General features: G+C 43.4%; 1 protein-coding gene across 1 annotated transcript in view; it reads left to right on the top strand.

Moving 5' to 3' along the window:
• The window catches only part of ME1 (malic enzyme 1), a 546,137-nt gene that overhangs the window by 346,338 nt on the left and 177,963 nt on the right, over positions 1 to 21,836 (top strand). The window contains exon 4 of the mRNA XM_040350020.1: positions 19,832 to 19,907. Coding sequence (XP_040205954.1) covers positions 19,832 to 19,907 — 76 coding nt within the window. The remainder of the gene's footprint in view (positions 1 to 19,831; positions 19,908 to 21,836) is intronic.

Genomic DNA, 21,836 nt, shown 5'->3' with positions numbered 1-21,836 from the left:
CCTTGGACGAGGAAGGTGGTGAGGGAGGGGGTGGGGTGGGAGGTGAGGTAGAGCTCCAGCCAGGGGATGTTAATGCGGCCTAGTCAGGTCTTCTTTTGTTGCTTGACTAGGCATAGGGTCCTGGGGTGCGCTCTATGGCACGTAAGGCAGACATGGAGCAGACGGCATTGGCTGAAGTTGCAGGAGCCATGGTTAAAATTATTGCAGATGGCCGCGCCGCCTAGCGTCTGTACTGGGCGCCCGAACTTGTCGGCCTGGGACGTCTGCTGGGTGGCCGGTAGGCCCGGAGCTGCCCTCGAGGTCGAGGGGAGTTCGAACGGGCGAGTGTTGGAGGTGGTGTTGGCGCACCAGGTGGCGGTGTGAGTGGAGGACTGGCAAACAGCGCATAATGGTGAGCGCAGGCCAGCAAAGTGGCGGCAGAACAGCTCGGTGTCCATGAGACTCCAATCTGTAGCTGTCTGGAACTGCAGCAGCCTGGCCGCTGCTTTGGCTGAGAAGGAGCGGTGGTAGTCATAGAATGAAAACCCTCCGTACTTGTAGCCCAGATCCACTATGGTGTGGAGATAAAGGTCCAGCTCTTCCCTCCTACTGGGGGAGGCGGAGCATAGGACATCTCTGAGCATGCCAAAGGCCAAGGCGAATTCCGGGACCGATAGTTTACGGTTAAGCCTTGGGTCTTTGGCCTTGAGGACCACTGAGACGTCTCCCCAGGCGTAGGCCTTGTTGTCGGCTAGGTCGTGTACCGAGATGAGGAGGGAGGCTAGGTTGATGTCCTTGCCGTCCAGGATGTCCTTCCTGATGTTGGCAGGAACCAAGTGGGCTGGGAGGACTACGGAGCACTTGCCTGTGGGTGTAAGCGGGGGAGGTATTTGCGGTTGCACTGCAGACGGGGTGAGCGTGGATGGATCGGGGGTAGCTGTAGGTGGGCGAGCCTCCAGAAGCATCATTCTCGCCTGTACGTCTGTAATTGTGGTGGAGAGTGTTGCGACCATGTTGTGGAGTTGGGACACGGCGGCGGATATGGAGTGTAGCGAAGTTTGCTGGGTGCTTGGTCCGGGTGAGGCTGGCGGGGAGTTGTTTGAAGCAGGAGGTGGGAACAGGAGCCTGAAAAGTTCTGCCTTCCTGGCTGTGGACGGAAAGGGCACATGCTTGCGCCTCAACTCCGCTGTTAACTTGGGGATGGTCCATCCCCTGAAGGTGCGTGCGCTGCCGCTCTCTGAAGTGGGGGGCGGTGATGAAGGGGCAAAAAGGTCTTCGCTGCCGTCCTGAGACATGACTCAGGGTAAATCGTGCCCTGGGTACGGAGTCTTGTCTAGGAGGTCGGGGTGGGACGAGCAGGAACCTGCAGGGGTGAGATAAAAGGGGTTGTTTCCGTGTCCTGCCGGGATGGGGGATCCCCTTTTCCTCTTTTTTTTTTTTTTTTTTTTACCTGTAGAAATTACTGAATCTGGCGTGCAGGGGGAGCTGGTGAGCTTGACTGACCTGTGGAGAAATGACAATATATAAGGACAGGTGCTAGCCAAGCTCGAATGTTGTAAGTGACCGACGAAGGGGGTGAGGCGGCGGGGACGGCTTGGTGGCCGAAATGTCCCATGACAGAGGCCTGAAACGGTGCGTTGCGGGTGTGGCTGGCAACGTGGGGGCTCTGGAGCATGTGCTGAAATGAGGGTGACACTGTTGGGGAACGTTCGAGGCAAGCCTGCCAGCGGGAACATGCAGGGGTTGAGATCTGGACTTGTGTCAAGTAAATGAGTGACAGAAATTCCCATGGCAGAGTTGCGAAACTCTGGAGCACGTGCTGAAATGGGGCTAAAAAGAGAGGGGCATGTTAGGGTCCGGACTGAGTGTGAGGATGTGTGTGGGCTTGCTGGGGTGTGTTTGTGGTAGGGCGAGTGACTGAAATGACCCATGACAGAGGCATGAACCGGTGCAGTGTGATTGTGACTGACAACCGGGCTCTGGAGCATGTACTGAAAGGGGCCACGGTGGAATTGGCCATGTATGGAATGGGGTGAGGCTGCAGCTGAGAAGGTGCTTGTGTACACCCAAGACGTACTGCAGCTGGGTAAGTGGGGGAACGTCCGACAAGAGAGGCGTGACAGTGCGTTGTTGTGTGTCCGGCGACTGCCGGGCTTTGGAGCGTGAGCTAGGGGTGAGGCCGCTGCTGAGCGAGGGTGCGGCGGCTGGTGTGGGTGCGGGTGTGACGTGTGAGGAGCGCGGGCTGTGTGGAGGTATGCGTTTGGAGGCAAGTGGGGTGTGTCTGGAATTGCTCTGAAGCCAGTGGGGAAAAATGAACGGCTGTGTTAAGAGCATGAGGCACGGCGCAACAATTGACAGCGTGAGTGCCTCGTGCATTGCCGTGCAATGAGAGGGGTGCAGTAAGCTGTAAGCCTACCTGAGGGATGAATCACGTGGGTTTCCTATGTGGGATAGAGATATGCGTCCCTGCTCAGGCAGGGTTTGGGGATGAGCGATTCAGCTGCAAGTGCAGGGAATCAGGGAAGCTGCAAGTTTGGTTTGCAGTGCGTGTGTGAAGTGGGTAAGAAAACAACGACAACAAAACACGGGAAGGGGAGAGGAAAAAAAAAAAAAAATAGAGGGGAAGAAAATACACAGTTTAAAACGACATGAACACATGCAGCATGGAAACTAGTGATGTGTGACTGTGAATCAACATGTTCGGTATGTGGTAATTGTTCGACTCAGCCACCTGAGACACATGTTAATCCAAAACATTGCATGCCCTGGAGAGCCCTGCAGTGGACATTTATACAAAGCCTCGCAAGTGTAGCAGCACTGATGGGTTCACTGCACAGAAGCACAATCAGAACGCCTATGAGTTTCTCTCAATATGCCAGACAAGTGAAGCTGTCCTAAGTTGGATGCACAGATTGTCTGTGAGCGATATTTACATACAGTATTAACGTGGGAACATTTGGACAAGTGGATGTGCATGAGTGCTATTCCTGTGAACGGCCAGGGAACCATTGCATACACCGGACAAGTAGTTGAGATGTGAGAGGAGAATATGACCAAGGAGAGACAGTAGTTAGCGTGAAAAAAGAGGGGGGGTGAGCAGGACATGGGGCGACATGAAGAAATGTGTGGCCGCCGCAGCCGTGCGGGCTGTTACTGGTGCGGTAGGGGGCCGAAATGGGTGGCGAGGCTCCGGTGCGGGCGGGGTTCGGGTGCTGGGGGAGCAAGCCTACCTTGTCGCGGTCGAGCGGAGGCGAACGGAGGGACGTCTCGGCGTCTGCGGTGAGTGTCGGCTGGAAGACGCGGATGCGACGGATGACGCAATCGAAGTGCGCCGGAAGTCTCGTGCAGAGACAGGAAGCCGACGGAGCCCGGAGGGAGGCGAGGAGGTTATATAGGCTCCCCGGGCTCCTCCCATAAACACAGGCCGCTGCTCGGCCTTCTTACATATAAAATATACTGTAGATACAAGCAATTTACTCAAAATATACTGTGGTATTATACATGACGCCATTTAAAAAAAAAACAAGATAATGTTCTTCAAAATCTCCTAAAGTCTACTCTTATCTAAAGACTTTTTTCTTTTCAATGGTATGCTTTTCATCTAGTTTTGAGTGATCTTGTTAACTGGAACTGTTTTAACTAATTTCTTGTTTATTTTCTCTTCAATCTTTGAAGGCCAAGTTAATATCAGAGCTGTTTTTCCAAACTCTGTTAAACCAGCGACCAATTACACACCTCATATCATTGCACCCGGATTAATTAGAATGTAAGGGGGTGTCATGCTAGCCACCCTTAATGAATGGATACATTTGAAACACTATCTTTAAAATCATTATTAGACAAATATTTCAAATTTTTATTTACATTACTTCCCAAATGTTCTTAGATGAAGGGTATCCTGTTTAATTGCATAATGATCTACTGAGATAAAAATAACACCTTATTTACTTGGCTGTCAAGATAAAAAGATTTGTGAGTACAACCAATTGAGTTAGTACAACAAATTCCCTGTAAATTAAAAGTAAAATAAGTGTCCCATTATATGAGAGGGGGACGAGCAGGCATTGGGAGTTTATTTACTAGCTGATTAATAGGCCTTTTAGTACATCATATACTGGTATGATTTACAAAAGATAAATAGACTGTCCACCTTGCAAGGGAAGTTGCAATTTTCTAAGTGAATAAGGTAAAGCTCCGTTGACTTTCATCATCCAATCACGTGCAAGCAAAAATGTTTTTTTTTTTTTTTTTTTATTCTTGCACATAATTGGGTATTCTTTGCAAGGTAAAATGTCACCGCATTCACTAAGCTCTGGGGAAAATGTCCTTGCAAACTGCAACTTCCCTTGAAAAGCAAACAGCCTAGCTGCCTGCCATACAGTAAATCATCTGCATTGTATCCACATTCAATATGGAATGTTGAGTTATACTGTTATGCATTGAAGGCATATTTGGATTTTGGAAACATACCATGATTTCAAGGATATAAGCATGCATTTATTTATTATTTTTCTGTTTTTTAAATGCTCTGGTAGTGTTACCATTATATACCACACATGGTTGCTTTGGGAACCAGCTCATAAAGTACTTCTTCATTTACAGTTCATTTCTTAAAATTCCTCCTTTTAAGCATATGTGCCATGAAAGCATAGCTCCCAACTGTCCCTGATTTTGAGCAATGTCCCCTCTGTCCCTCTTCCCCCCTCATTTGTCCCTCATTTTGGGCTGATCTATATAGTTGTGACCGAGAACATTAAAATCAGTTTGTGCTGTTGGTGGAAGCATGCTATTAGCCGGATTCAGGTAGAGCGGCGTATCTTAGATTGGCGTAGCGCATCTCATTTACACTACGCCAACGTAACATAGAGAGGCAAGTACAGTATTCTCAAAGCACTTGTTCCGTAAGTTACGTCGGCGTAGCGTAAATGGGCCGGCGTAAGCCCGCCTAATTCAAAGTAGGCAGGTAGTGGGCATGTTGTATTAAAATGAATCGTGACCCCATGTAAATGAAGCCCTGAACGAACGGCGCATTCTCAGAATCACGTCGAATTTACTTCCTAAGATACGCCGGCTCAATTCATAAGACGTGAACGTAACCTACGCCCAGCCCCATTCACGTAAAATCCGACGGCAGTTCCGACGTCCATACCCTACACGACTTAGACCAACTATTTGGTGGCATATCTTTACGCCAGACGTACGCCTTACGTAAACGGCGAAGCTTACTGCGATGGCGCAAGTACGTTCGTGAATCGGCGTATCTAGATCATTTGCATATTCAACGCGTAAATCAATGGAAGCGCCCCTAGCGGCCAGCGTAAATATGCACCCAAGATACGACGGCGTAGGAGACTTACGTTGGTCGTATTAAGCCAGAATTCAGGCGTATCTAGTATGGAGAATAAGGCGCATAGATAAGACGGCGCATCTGTACACTTACACTGCGTATCTGTAGATACGCCAGCGTAAGTCTTTCTGAACCTGGCTGTATGTGTTTATATAGAGATCTCTCTCAGGTCATTAAGACACAAACCTGCAGAGAAAGGGATGCTAGCTGTGTGTGCTACTTTAGTGGCAGAGTGGCTTGTGACTCCTCTCTACAGCAGCTCACAAGCATTTAATGCTGGCCTCAAGTCTCTCCCTGCCTCCAGTCTGGTTAGATTACAAACATGTACATGATACTTTGTAGCACAGGGACTAGCTATCCATGGGCCTGGAGCTTTTGCAGTTTGTTTTTGTATATGCTTCAGTTAATGGTACATTTCAACAGCCTGCTTCTTACTGGTAGATAAATAATTCAAAATAGGATTCAAATATATTCTTCAAACATAGTATTCCAGATTTCTGTGCGCTTCATGTTTTAACACTGGAAAAAGGAAATGTCTGCACACCATGGCTGGTCCTGAGTCCTTTTATTGAAATATCCCAATGTGACACACAGTACACTGGCAAGTTACAGATGGTTAACGCGTTTCACACAAAAGACGGTGCTTGATCACATTGGTTGTGATCAAGCAGTCTTTTGTGTGAAATGCATTAATGATCTGTAACTTGCCAGTGTTCTGTCTGTGTCACATTGGGATATTGGGATATTTTAATAAAAGGACTCAGGACCAGCCATGGTGTGCAGACATTTCCATTTTCCAGTATAGGCTTTACGGAGGCGAGCTGGGGCGGGCACTCGTGTGGAGTCTCCGAGGCTTCATTATCTCACCTGGAGCAGGGTGTCTCTTGCCCTTCATGTTACAGATATGGCATTTTGCATAAATCAACAAAAATAAAAATAAATGTTTTCTATTAACATAATAGTACAGATATATTTATTTTCTATGGATGAAAAAGCATAGTTTGGCCCTACATTCTATGCTTTAATATGCTGTGAATTAATGATGACATAAGTGATTTATGTTGTTTGTAAGTGTTTGGGCCACTTTCACACTGAGGCGCTTCACAGGCATTTTAACGCTAAAAAAAAGCGCCTGCAAAGTGCCTGTAAAGCGCCTCTCCTGTCACTCCAGTGTGAAAGCCCGATTCCTTTACACTGGAACGGTGCACTTGCAGGACGTTAAAAAAAGTTCTGCAAGCAGCATCTTTAGGGTGCTTTAGGAGCGGTGTATACACCACTCCTAGAGTGCCCCTGCCCATTTAAATTAATGGGCAGCACTGCCGAAGCGCCTGCAAAGCGATTCAGCAGCGGTGCTTTGCGGGCGCTTTTAACCCTTTATCGGACGCTAGCTAGGGGTTAGAAGCGCCCCGCTAGTGGCCGAAAAGTGCCGCTAAAACGACGGTAAAGCATCGCTAAAACTAGCGCTGCTTTACTGCCGACGCCCTCATCACCTCAGTGTGAAAGTGCCCAAAAGTATTTGTGTGTTATTGTGATATTAAATCATACATATTTAGCATGTTTACTTAAAGTCTGTCTCCATCTTTAGTTTTTGTTTGGATTGACTCCCCCTCCGCTGACCCATTCCTAAATTTAAAATAAAAATTTGCAAAGCATTAGTTACTCTCTCCACTCCCCAGTACTATCCTCCATGTTTCTCTCTGCTCTCCCACACTGTTTCTCCAATGCCAAGCATTTACCCACTAACTGTGAACCTAGGGCTTCATGGACACATTCCTTTAGAGGAGCACATCACTATGTCAGCACTATACTGTGCAGCAGCAAGATCTGCCCACCACTGGAGAAAAGTATAGGAGGAAGAGGACCCTGCTTTCTTACTACACATTTTTAAAATTACATATGGGGGTCAGGAGAGTTTGAAGCTGGTGTTTAAACATCCCTGCCCCGAGGATATTGCTGTAACTATTAATTGTACTTCTGCCAAGAAGTATATATAAAATGCAAATAATGTGAGCAGTTATTTTTCCTTTACATTTTTAAATGGTCAGTGCACACAAAAGTATTTTTTTTCAGCTCTTATATCTCTCAAGGGTTTTGATGGTGAGATCCATGGCTTGTGTTCCAAGGTGTTTATCACTGCCACATTTAAAATGATGAGACTGCAAATTTCTAGAAAATGCAATAAGAAAAGTGGTAAAAAAACAGATCTCAGAACTGGGAGAGATTAAAGCATGGATAAATACCCAAGGGTTTTAAGAAGTCAGTGGCTGACCAAGTACATTAGACTAAATATCCTGCTAAAAAAACACTTTAAATGGACTGGCCCTTGAAATGTTTGTATGTTAATTTCACCAAACCCTTAAAAAGTATCAGTTACCTTTTTGATATATACATGCACACATGATTATTCATTACTAAGGTCAGATAAGGGTTAAATATTTATCTTCTTTTAAAATGTTTTAACAAGACACTCTTAGCAAAGACCAAGCATAAAACCCTCACATATTTTTTACAATGTATGAAAATATCAACATATATTCTTAGGTATTTTATTTATTTGTATTCTCTGAGGCCATGGTGGTTTGGATTATGTCCTTCCAGAAACCCCTGGCCAACCATGGAAAGGAAGCACCTACAATTCTGAACGCCTTCCCAGAAACTGTTGGCCAACCATAGAAGCAAGCCCCTGCAGTACGGAATGTCAATTTCTTAACTTAATTATGTCCAGAGTCTATCCAGGCTTTATTTATTAATACATGCATGAACAATGAACACTGTTGGAACACTCAACCAAGCTACTGGCTTGCATCTGCTACCTTGGACAGTAGTGGTTTGGATCATGACTCTCCACACAATTCACTAAAAAAAGATTTTAATCCAGTAAGGAAATCATTACAAAGCATAAGGGTTTACAAAATAAATATTAAGGTGGAGATATGGAAGGTAGGTTAGAGCTGTCAATGAAGGTAGGATAACTTTAAAACCTTCAAAAGTCAGACCTGTTTTAATGTGAAATGGAATTTGAAGTTGAACTGAAATTGAACCAGAACTGGATGTAGGAAGTTAAACAATGTTCCTCAACCAGAAACCATATCTCCTCAAACACAGCACCTTAACCCTAAAGCCAATTAACTTACCAGAATTTTTTTGTACTGTGACAACAAGTAACACTTCCACTACCATAGGAAATTCTGCCGGTCTTCCGTCTGCAGCTTATTTAAATAGTCTTGGTTCAGCTAGCTTTTTGTCATTTTTCAATGTATGCACAAAGTCATTTGCACACAGAGCCTGTCCTTGGTTCACCAAGAGTCCACTCTGAAGGTGAGGACTCCTAAATACTTCACATTATGCAATAGTAGATAGTGAAGTGATAGACTGTGTGCTTTTGAACTGTAAATGTATGCTATATCTTGGAAAGAAGACTAACACAGATTCCAGCTTCATTGTTTATGAACCAGTTCATTTTTGAAAATGGAAATCTATGTGCACTTGATAGTCAGTGGCAGCAGGACTAAGAATACTGTTAACACCAGTGCCAATGTAATGTCTTTGTTCTGATGTTTGGAAAAATTCTAATTTTCAGTACTTACACAAGTACTGCTAGAAATTAGAATGTTTAGCAACAAATGAACTGTTGAAATTAGACTATTAAACAGCAGGCAAACATTATTCTGAGGCTAAAAATGGATGAAGCTAATATAGTGTGTGTCAAATACATTTCCAGCAGACATACTGTATAATGTATTCAGCAGACTTAATATTATGAATTCATGATGATTTAATAGTGCTGTGGTTTAAAATGTCAGGTAATTCTTCATATGGTTTGATGTCCACTATGCCTGTTATGTACAGTACATGACCTAATACACCAAGCAGTATTTGGAAGGACTATTTAATCATGTTTATCATGCCCTAGTAAAATGTATAAACTTAAAGTGATTGTAAACTTCATTTTTTTAATGCAGTATTCACTGTTAATTTTTTATTTAAAGCGGAGCTCCACCTAAAAAAAAAAAAATATATTAAAAGCCAGCAGCTACAAATACTAATAAAAGGACACTTGCCTGTCCAGCGCGACCGTGATTTCGGCAGCCGAAGCCGGGCAATCGCTCATCTCTCGGCTGCCCCCGCCACCATCCTCGATGAGGGAATCACTGCCCGTTCCCTACTGCGCATACACGAGCAGCACGGCGTGTCCTCACTGGCCCTCGCTGTCTCCTGGGACCAGTGTGTTTCCCAGAAGACAGCGAGGGGGATGGGAAGGGGCATGACTCCCGCGGGAGTCTATTCCTGGAAGTTGGTGCAAATACATGTATTATACAGTTATCTGCACCCCCTTCCCCCCTGAAAGGTGCCAAATGTGACACCGGAGGGGGGGAGGATTCCGAAAAGCAGAGGTTCACTTTTTGTGTTGACCTCCACTTTAATAGTCACCGCATAGACATGCCTCATGCAATGTCCCACTATCCCCTTCTTTTTCCATATATCTTAAATTTTTTTGTAACAAATATGTCATACTTGCCTGCTCTGTGCAGTGGTTTTGCACAGAGCAGCCCTGATCCTCTTCTGGAGTCCCTCGCTGACACTCCTGGCTCCTCCCCCATGCTTTCTATGGGGACACTTGTATAGGTTTGATCCCAAGCCCTGCTCTGTGTGTCCGCCCCCCCCCCCCCCCGCCGCTCACTCTCCTGTCTGGATGTTATTGACAGCAGCAGAAGCCAATGACTTTCACTGCTGACTCCATGTTAAGTGAGGAGAGAGAAAAGAGAGAGCCCCTGCTCTTGGGCACAGTGCTGGATAGAGATTGTGCTCAGGTAAGTATAAGGGGAGGGAAGGGGGACTCTCACACAGAAGGTTTTTTTAATTTAACGCAGAGAATGAATTTCTACAAAAAAATACAATGCAAAAAACATTCACTTTAAAATGCTTGTGCATTTTGTGCAATAGGGCCGATTTACTAAAGAAGAGTAGAGACTATTTATTCAGCTATCAAAGTGAATGTTTAGTTTGCAAAGTGAATGTTCACCTAGATTAGTTAACCTCATGAAGTTGTGTTCAACCAATCACGTACAAGCAAAGCATCTGTTTTCCTCCCTTGCACATCATTGAGTAATCAAAATGAACATAGCTTCAGCTTATTCACTTAGTTATGTGAACATCCCCCCTTTTCTAAGTCAGTAGTCACTTCTCTTTAAGTAAATCAGCCTTAGTGGCTGTCAAGCAGGTTTTTTAATGTAGTAATGGCCGATTATTGTGGCAGAGAAAACTGCCACAGGTCTATTGACCCATGTATAGGGAGAAAAACACTTGAGCAGCAGATCGTGGCTAGTGACTTGATATAAAATGGTCAGAATGGTAAAGCTATTTCTTCTTGTATCAGTTTTTGGAGTTATCATATGACTGTTTCTTTTGTTAGTCTAAATAACACCCATTAACATCCACAGCAAGATTTTCTAATGATCCCGCAGGCTAAAGGCCTGTGTTGGAGAACTTTGAGCTTGTGTTGAAGGCATCAATTTGATACCAGTTTCAGATTCTTGTGAAATCATTCAAAATTCTTTGAAAGGTAAATTTGGAATTCAGTTTACCTCCTTTACCCTGCATTTTACTGGCTTCAAATATATTTTGTGTTCCCATAGACTTGTAACCCAATTGAAACAAACAAAACACCTATGACGACGCAGCCATGATAAACCCAAGTGTTTCCACAGTTGAGAAAGGGGGATTTAAAGAATGCTTAATAAAAAGCTGAGCTACTGTTCTTAAATTGTAATATGTCTAATGTTTTGTTATTACTGGCAACCGCAAAGTATACATATTTTACTCCCATTCGACTTGTTTAAAATAGTTACTTTTTTCTGAAAAACAAGGCTGTGAGAAATGTCTGAACTTATGTTCACATGAAAAATCACAAGCATGATATTGTCACTTAGTTAATATTCTGTGACAAATATGTTTGCCTTCATATTGTAAACTGACTGTTTCTACATTTATATACAGTTCTTACTAAAAAATATATCTGTGGGGAATTGACATACCAGACATACCACATTTCGAAAAATTCAGTGACGACAGTCATTATTATTATTATACACGATTTATATAGCGCCAACAGTTTACGCAGCAATTTACAATGTATAATGTATATAGACTTCCTTTAAATCCCCTTCATTATGCTAAATAGGGCTAGTTTAATGACAGTCATGGGAGCCCATTTCATGTAATGTTTTTTAGTCCTAATTGAATATTACTGTTCCATATTGCATAATTTGTCATATGTCAGTTTTAAATGTTTCTACCCAGAAGTGCTATTTGCATTGGTCTAGTCTTTATATTAGGGCTGTTACTGATTAAAATTTCCGTGTTCGATTAATCGATTTTTTTTAAATCGATTAATCGTCTAATTTCGATTAATTATAACGCACATACAGATCCAACTACTTTTAGCTGATCTCCTTGCATTGCAACTCTGCATTAGTCAGTGGTAAATGTGGTATACACTATATACAATCACCCGACACTAGTTAGTTTCCACAATCTATGACTTAACTTCACAGTTCACACAAATATGTTTTAAATTCAAACTGTAGCACTGACGTACAGTAAATAATTTTTTCTTATTAAACTTTAACAAAAACATAGAAAGTTAGTTTAACTTTATTTATAAAACTTATCAAGTATATTGACTGTCAGTCACTTTATAGTAGGCAAGTAGGCATCATCATTTTAGCCAGTCACGCAGACATACCAGAGTGTTTACATTTTCTGGAAGCAGACATGATCGCATGTTATTGACAATATACTAAGAAGAACTGAACAGTATTTCGCACGGAACAGATGTTGCTGATACACAAAGAATTGTCTGCACAAAACTGCTTAGGACAGGAAAACGATGGTTATTTTTGCCCCCTTCCCCTGATGGAGCCTGATGCATCCTCCTGCTCAACAGATGCAAAGGTACCTCAATCCAATGGGTGCAGTTTGCTCGCATCCAGCAGGGTAAGTCTCACTGTCCAGGCTGTCCGGTGACGTCAAGAATTTTGATAGACCAAAAGAATTTTGATCGATCAAAAAAATTAAAGATTAATCGAAGAATTAATCTTTAATTTCCCCAGCCCTACTTTATATACCTTTTATACTACTGGAGTTATCATCGGGCACTTCATTTTAGCACCGGTTAAAGCCCCTCTCTGGGATAAAGCTGCCACCCTGTAGCAGTAAAACTGTTATAGGGTATATAGCAATCGGTTTAGGTGACACTAAAATGCTATTTTTTTACCGCCTCATTGCAATGATAATGCACAGAAAGGTTGCTTTCCTCTTCCTTTGGCAATCCCCCACTTACTCCTATTAATCTTAATGATCTTGACAGTTGTAAACTTGGGGCCGGATTCACATACAGCCGCGTATCTTTGTGCGTGCGTAACGTATCCTATTTACGTTACGCCTCCGCAACTTAGACAGACAAGTGCTGTATTCTCAAAGCACTTGCTCCGTAAGTTGCGGCGGCGTAGCGTAAATAGGCCGGCGTAAGCCCACCTAATTCAAATGTGGGACAGGGGGCGTGTTTTATGTTAATGTTATGTGACCCAACGTGATTGACGTTTTTCATTTTATTTGGACATATTCCAGTGTGCATTGCTCCAAATACACCGCAAGGACGTATTGGTTTCGACGTGAACGTAAATTACGTCCAGCCCCATTCACGGACGACTTACGCAAACGATGTAAAATTTTCAAATTTCGTCGCGGGAACGACGGCAATACTTAACATTGGTACGCCGAATATACGCCTCATATAGCAGGGGTAACTTTACGCCGGGAAAAACCGTAAACGGCGTATCTGTACTGCTTCGCCGGGCATACGTTCATGAATTTGCGTATCTAGCTGATTTACATATTTCTAAGTGTAAATCAGCGTACACGCCCCTAGCGGCCAGCGTAAATATGCAGTTAAGATCCGACGGCGTAACAGACTTACGCCGTTCGGATCTAATAGAAATCTATGCGTAACTGATTCTAAGAATCAGGCACATAGATATGACGACACAACTCAGAGATACGGCGGCGTATCTGGAGATAAGCCGTCGTATCTCCTTTGTGAATCCGACCCTTACTTTTTAAAGATCTAAATGACCAGGAGAGAGGGCTGCACTCACAACATATAAGTAGATTTATTTTAAGTAAGCAAATATTGTATTGTCAAAAAGAAGTATTGTTATGACATTGCTGATGTTATAAATTGAAAGTGTATGCTGTGGCCATAGATGTGTGCTGTTTTGTAGTGAAGGGGGTGTAATATGGTGCTGTTTTAGGGGATGTAACTGATGCGCTGGAAGTGTCATTGGGACCTGAATGAGATGCTTCATGCATGGGGCTCTAAACTGTTGCCATGAGTAGGGCCACATTATATATTAATGGAGTCCTGAATACCAGTATTATTCTACCAGAACTGTATTTATAAATTACCTGTGCACCAGCCAACTCCTTTCCTGGAAGCAAAAATGTATTCTTCGATATATTCTGTGAACAGAACCTCTGGAATGCGTAATCTCACTACTGGCAAGATCTGGAATGTTTATATGAGACCATTTTGTACATGCCTCATGAAATCTGGTCATCTGATAATTGGAAATCCAGGTTTTCTGGAAACTGAGCCAAATCTACTCATGCAGCCCACAATGTGCACACTCAAACCAACAGTCCTTGGTTATCTTGTGTTCACATTCTGACTCACCAATCTGTAATTATGTAGAGTCCAGAAATTCATCAACATGGCCTCCAATGATATTTCATTTCTATAAACAAACTTCTGCTCTCAGCCTGCTAATGCAAATCAAAACCTTGGCGTCAATGATATATTCAGCCCAGCTAACAAAATTGCTGCAGGAGACACTTTTAGCTATAGCAAGCAATCAGCAATATTTTAATTCTAAACAAAATAGTTAAATATGACTTATTGGGTCACAAAAAATGTGAAAATAACTGTGAAAGTCCAAAAAAGTAATTCTAGTGAAAAAACAAATAAAATAAAGATGAAGTCCCGTAATAATCAAATTCCATATGGTGGGGAACTATCACACAAGTGAAGGAAGATCTGGATCACAGCTCCCTGAAAATGCTGACCCTTACCGAATTGAAAGATCCTGACGGATCAAGCCGAGCAAGTAGCCAAACACCTGGGCTGCACAGGGGATCAGAGTCTTGATACGATCATCCCAATAGTCCACAGCGGAGCATCCAGAAAGACAAATAAACTAAAATAGTTTAATACTGTATGGTACATATGCACAGGACATCCCCCAGTGACTGGTAAACGAACAGTGTGACATACAAAAACCACCACCAGAGTACACACTGACCCTTACCAGAGCCCTGGATCACTAGGATCAGAAATGGCAGAGGGGATGTAAACAGCAGATGAAAAGATCTTCTCACAAAGCGGTCCTCGGACTCACCAGGCAGTCAGGCAAGATAATGCTGGATACATAGCTGAGCCCTTCTTGTCTTTTTGGCAGCAGCGTTTTGGCAGGAAAAAAAAACACTTATTGTTAGTGTGTGTAACACAATTAGGCATATCAAGCACTTGGGCTTTAATTTATTTAATTGGCCAGAATAATCATTTATTTTTGCTACTGAAATAAATTAGCGCTAAAGTGTTAAATGTATCTAGCGTTAGCACACGTTTGTTCTGCCAAAACAATGTCTCTAAATGTCCCTGCCAGAAAACTCAATGGCCCGGATTCACATACATCGGCGCATATTTATGCCACCGTAGCGTATCTCTTTTACGCTACGCCGGCACAGCGCACAGAGACAAGCACTGGATTCACAAAGCACTTGCTCCCACTCGCTGTTAAATATACGCTGGGTTTCCTCGGCGTAAGCTGGCGTAGGTGGAAGTGGGCGTGAGCCATGCTAATGAGGCGTGACCCCATGCAAATGATGGGCCAAGAGCCATAGAAGTACTTAAAATGAACGGCGCATGTGCCGTCCCGTGGCCGCATCCCAGTGCGCATGCTCAGAATCACATCGAAACAACTGCCTAAGATACGTCGAATCACTGTCTACCATGTAAACGTAACCTACACCTAGTCATTTTTACGTACAACATAAACGACAAAAGATACGACGGCTTGTGTTCCCTGGTCCATACCTTTGCAGGAGTTGCGCCTCCTATATGGGGAATAACTTTACGCCGGACGTACGACTTACGCAAACCGCGTATATTATGCGCCGGGCGCAACTACGTTCGTGAATCGGCGTATCTCCCTCATTTGCATATGTGCATAGAAAATCAATGGGAGCGGCAAATGCGCCCGGCTTAAATATGCGCCCACGATACGACGGCGTAGGAAAGTTACGTTGGTCGGATGAAGCCTATTTTCAGGCATATCTCAGTTTATGGGCCCGGCGCATAGATACGACGGCGCATACTTACACTTACGCAGCGTATCTGGAGATACGTCGGCGTAAGTGCTTTATGAATCCGGGCCAATATGCCCCTATTAGCAACAGAAAAATCATCCAGTGTGCATGAGCATTGAAAAATGTAGTCTTTATCTGAAAAAGCTTAACTGCCTGGATTTGACTTTGATGTTTTTTGAGACAATGATGCAGAAATAGCATGCAGCCAGTGACGTCTTTCTGCTTATCTGATCTACATACTTGTTTCAGGGGAGTGCAGCTTGCAACTAAATAAATAACATTATCTGAACAAGAACATGAGAAATGGCAGCCCTTGTCTTTTTCTATTTATTTAATTTCCTTTAAGACATGTAACATTTTGAGACCTACCTCATACCAGACCTCATACTAGTCAAGAGCTGGGACCTGCAGCAGACCTGTGCTTGTGCTAAGTGATAAGATCATCACTGTGCAAAGCAATGGTGGTCAACTTACTTGACGCTACCAAAGGGTCACACACATACCTCCCAACTTTCTGAGATGGGAATGAGGGACAACTATCAGCAAAAGTATGCAGGCATAGGACACACCCCTAGTCACCCCCACTTAAAGGAGAATTGTACTAAAAACAAGATTGGTTAATCCCACAAGTGCTTTTTTTTTACCACTACTATATACCCTTTATATTGGCTTTTGGAATTTACAAATGCAGCAATTTAGAAATCAGATGAAAGCTTTATGCCGCGTACACACCATCGTTTTCTGCGATGGAAAAATGCGACGCTTTATGTGCTTTAAAAAAACGTCATTTTTCAAACTTCAATTTGAACAACGACGTAGCATACACACCATCGCTTTTTCACAACGCTCTAGCACAGCGCAGTTCCGTCAATCACGCACGACGTCACTATAAAGGGTCGTTTCCAAGCGGAAGACGGCCTCTTTTGCTGATATCGTGTTGCTGCGTGTTAGTAAAAGTTTGGTGAGATACGATTCGTGATTTTCAGTGACTGTGCTTTAAATTTCGTTTTCTTGTCTATAAGCTGAAAAACACCTTAACGAATGTGCTGATTCCATTCTGAACAGTCGTTTTACATGAATGAGCGCTGCCGTCTCCTAACTTGCTTCTGAGCATGCGCGGGCTTAAATCGACGTTTTTACGTACACACGGTCAATGTTTAGAACACAGAAAACGACGTCGGCCAAAAACGACACATAAAATTGAAGCATGCTTCAATTTTTTTCTGTCGTTTTTTAGAAGACATAAAACGACGTTTTTGCCCACACACGGTCAATTAAATTGACGTTTTTGAAAATGACGTTTTTTTCCATCGCAGAAAACGATGGTGTGTACGCGGCATTAGTGCTGGAAAACACTTTTTGATAGATATACATCTCTATAGATCAGACCAAAATGAGGGACAAATGAGGAGGAAAGAGGGACAGAGGGACATTGTTCCAAATCAGGGACAGTCCCTCGAAATCGGTCAGTTGGGAGCTATGCACACATAATATTCAGTGAATACTCTCAAAGACTTTGAGCATGCATCAGGAGTTGGTCAAAGACAGCAACCAAGTTATAAGAGTTATCAGAAGCATTACAAAGCAATGCTGCCACATTTGTGTCAAATACAGATTCCTTAAAAATTACTTGGTTTCACACTTAATATTTATCTTGGAAAAATCTATTATTACAGTTCTGACAAAAAAAAAAAAATACGTAAAAAGAGAAAAGAGATATGCAACACAAAAAAAAGTAAGACAGGTTGAAAGAAACTTTACTGGCTTGAGTAAACACCTAGGTAAAGAAAACAGGCCACTGTCTGCAGGGGCCCTGAGGGCTTCACAATAAATGAAAAAGGGCTACATACAGCACTGGTGACAGGTTGGACACCAGGGATTTAAAGGAAACCAGTACTGAATGACACAGGTTGCTGATGCTAATCTCATTCTATAACATGGTTTGTTGTCAGTCATGCTGTTTCAATGGCTGCAGTATAGGGTTGCCACCTCATCCCTTTAAAACCAAACCAATATTAATTACACAGGTTCTATGACTGACTAAAGTGGTAATTAAACTCAGTGCCAAGTTATCGCCATTAAATTGGCCTCTGAACCTGTGTAATTAATATGTGTTTGGTTTTAAAGGGATGAGGTGGCAACCCTACTGCAGTACCCGGGCTGGTCAATGACTAGGGACAAGCATACATAGCTACAGTCAAAGTGAAGTGAGAGCTCCTGGACAACAATACTTAGTTTTTGTACATGACTCAAAGGCATTGAATCTCTAGAACCAGCATGCCATGTAGGCAGGTGCATTTCCAGAATGAGAGATTGCTAATGGCAACCCACATGTTTTCTAACTGTAGGCTAGCTTTAAACATGCCTTAATGACAGGGCTTTTGCAAGCCTGTTTGTGATTTAAAACCGCAGCAGATACAGTGGTAAATATGCTGCAAATGTATGTAAAAGCAGCTTTCTGAGCCTTTAGATTATTGGTGGACAATTTAGAAATAACAGAGGGCCTCAAATGTGGCTCCCAACAATTCCATAGAGCTGCAAAATAGCTGCGCATTTTTGTGCATTATGATGGATTACGTCAAGTTAGGTATTCAATTTAATGGGCCGTAACATACCTTGAGCCTGGGTTCACACTGTAGCAATCTCAGAGATCACATGTGATTCAGACCCGCACTGCAGGTGCAGATCACATGCAATCTCTGGAGTTTGTTTTCATGCTGTTTAGAATATTTAAATGTGCTAGTCCTTTTAACACAACCCCCACCCCCCAAACTGACAATGCTGCTGTCCAGTTGTGCCCTTGTACTCCTTCATGCAGAATGGATGCACTCTAATACAGGAGGTTTGTTACTTGCCAGATCACCAGGAAAAAACTGAAGGGGAAAAAACAAAACAAAAAAAAGGCTCTCTGCCCCCCCCCCCCCCCCTCACCCCCTCATTCACTGGAGCACTGGGCTGTTGAGGGGGCAGAAGTGGCCAGCTAAGCCTCTCAGCAGCTTGCTGAGAGGCTGAGCCAGGTGCAGGTCCAGGCATGTGGGCACATTGCGATCTTGCCTGGACCAGCTCTGTGACACCAGGCGACAGCGGGCTTCAGCCCACTGTCTGCTGAAAACGGGTTACAGGAGTGCAGAAAGAACTGCACTCCTATGATCCATAGGAGAAGTACAGCCAAAACTTGTTTCTCTTTTAAAAATCCATTGGCCAGGAATCCGGTATACATGTATGAGATGGTCTAGTTACACATTAGTATAGTATATACAGTATAGGGTACAGGCAGGAACCCTCATGTAACCTCCACATATATAACACAGGAAATAATTTAAAGAAATCTGTAATTCACTGGAACACTTCATCTTTACCGATCCTTCATGCAAAAGACATCACAAAGTGTTGGGTACAGTAAAAGTTGACACGTTTGGCGCTGTGGCTAGCGCTTACCTCATTATTAAGCTATGTGTAAGCACTAGCCACAGTATGAAACGCGTAAACTTTTACTGTACCCCACACTCTGTGATGTCTTTTGCATGAAGGATTAGTAAAGATGAAGTGTTGCAGTGAATTCTGTATTTCTTTCAATTGTGCATCTGCAGATGAGCTGTATTAGCACCTTCACTCAAACCATGGCTATGCTGTGGATGGATGGATAATGCGCTGACCTAGAGCAGTTTTCTTTTTGATGGCTGTCGCCATGTATATATATTAAATGATATAAACACCGTTTTTAAAACATTATCGTTTATCAATATGTTTATTAAACTTGCCACATTCAAAATGTTATCGAAATGCATTAAGGGTTAACTAAATACAGCACACATGCAAAGCCCCTTCTAAAGTCCTATTGCCATTTAACATGTATAGCTAAACACATTTAAAAGGCTATCCAGTCGGCAAAGCAATGTGTACTGTCCTTGGAAACCAATTGTAAAGGAAATAAAAAAATACATTTACACGGCTGAGATATGACACTTTATGGAAGGAAAGCAAATCTGTTTCTAAAATGGCTGATCTCATCAGATGATGGGTTTATCAGACATCTAAATGATATATTTCATAACTTCTATACGTATTTTTTCCCCGCAGAGGCCTCTTCATTACAATTCACGATCGTGGTCATCTCTCCACAGTCATAAAATCATGGCCTGAAGACAACATTAAGGTAATGTATGTTCAGTTTTCTTTAAATATAAGTAATCATTTTAACACTATTACCATGTGAATGTAAGCAATATGGGACTTGACCAGGTTACATAAGGACATGACCTTGCACTGCATTGATGAAAACAAAATGCTTTAAAGGATACTTCTTGTAAACCTAACTGAGAACAGAAACATGCCCAGTAGGTGTGTGCCTATAGACGGCAGAGGCAAATGGGTGCTACGTCAATTTTTTTCCTATTATTAGTAGAAATTTTAATATCTTACCAAGATACTTACACGTTATCACAACATTCTGGGAAGGAGGGGGGAGAAAGAGGCGGGCGACTGTCAGGACCTTCTTCAATGTACTTTAATGGTAGATTTGAGGCAATTACTCTATGCAGCACCAGAAGGTCAGAATTGTGAAGTGGAGTTCGCTGCACTGGAGAGAAGATTTCTACAGTTAGCAGCACCTCGAAGGACATGGGATAGCCTTCATTACAGGTATGTTTTGAACAAAGTGCGGCGTTTAGGGGTATGCAGTGTACAAAGTGCGACGTTAAGGGACGCGCAGTGTTCAGAATGCAGAGTTCTGGGTTATGCAGTGTACAGAGTGCAGAGTTCAAGGGTGTGCAGTAAACAGACAGCAGAGTTTAGGGGTGTGCAGTGTTCAGTGGTGCCCAGTGTAAACAATGCAGAGTTCAGAGGTGAACAGTTTACAGAGTTCAGGGGTCAGCAGTGTAACCCCAACCCCCAACCCTCACATCCTTGACTGGATTGGCAGACCAATCCTAGCACACGCCCCCCTATCTCTTAATCCACTGTAAATCCTCGTCTCCCTCCTCCCCCTAGCTGTACAACTGCCACCAAAAAAATCTACCCCCAACGCAGACCTCAGATAGAGCAGCTCGATGGGGGGTAGGAGATGTTCTTCCTTCCTTCCAGGCTCCTCCGCAGGGTCTGTGATCAGACAGGTAAGAGCCGAGGAAGAGCACTTCATTCAGAGTGCCGGGCTCAAAAGTGCACTACATATAAAGTGCAGAGTTCAGAAGTGTGCTCCATATATAGTACAGGGTTCAGGGGTGTGCTACATGCAAAGTTTAAGAGTTCTTCCTCAGCCACATCATTTTAGTGCCATTATGTGCACTTTGTTTCTTCTGTAGTGTTAGGAGTTCTGTATATAGCCCTACAAAACAGACAATGCACAGTTCATGTGGGCTTTGCTGCTTAAAAAGGAATTGCAGTCTGCTCACATAATTTGTAATTAAAAACATTTTTTCCATTCTGAAACCTCCCACACCCCCGGCTCTGCAGCCTTGCAGCTCTCATTGGCCCTCTTATGACTTATGACTTTGCATATTATTTTATGTATACTGTGATTCTGTACTTGCCAAATATGCTGCAGAAATTTCCCTCCACTGAGTCTGGCTTCAACCATTTTAACTGTGGGCAGCTGAAGCTGCTGCCTATTCACTTCCTGGATTTACATAGACACACAGCGGCATACCCCCAGCTCTGCAGCCTTGCAGCTCTCATTGGCCCTCTTATGACTCGTCCGACCTCCCTTTCTGGCAAACTCTCACGAGAGTGAGGGAGAGAGAGAGAGCTGTGCATGATGTCATAAGCCTATCCTTTTTACCAGACAAGAAACAGGAAGTGGGCTGCATTTTACTATAGGGTGACCAGACATCCCCGGTTTCCAGGGACAGTCCCCGGCTTGAGGACACTGTCCCCGGACCAAGTCTGTCCCCGGTTTTGTCCCTAGATTGGATTTGAACAGGGGCTGGGGCAATATCAAAGACAGTCAGTGCAGAATAAAAATAATTCTGAATTGCACACCCCCACTACGCAGCTCTTACTAGCTTAGGGGGTGTATTTTTTTCCCATTATCTCTGATGATCATGTGCTGGTCGGAGAGGAGGGAATATTTCTTCATTTTCGGGTGCAT

This window comes from Rana temporaria, chromosome 4 (assembly GCF_905171775.1).
Source record: "Rana temporaria chromosome 4, aRanTem1.1, whole genome shotgun sequence".
NCBI classification, from domain to species: domain Eukaryota; kingdom Metazoa; phylum Chordata; class Amphibia; order Anura; family Ranidae; genus Rana; species Rana temporaria.
The sequence above is the reverse complement of the archived record's forward strand: the minus strand, read 5'-3'. Positions and strand labels throughout refer to the sequence as shown.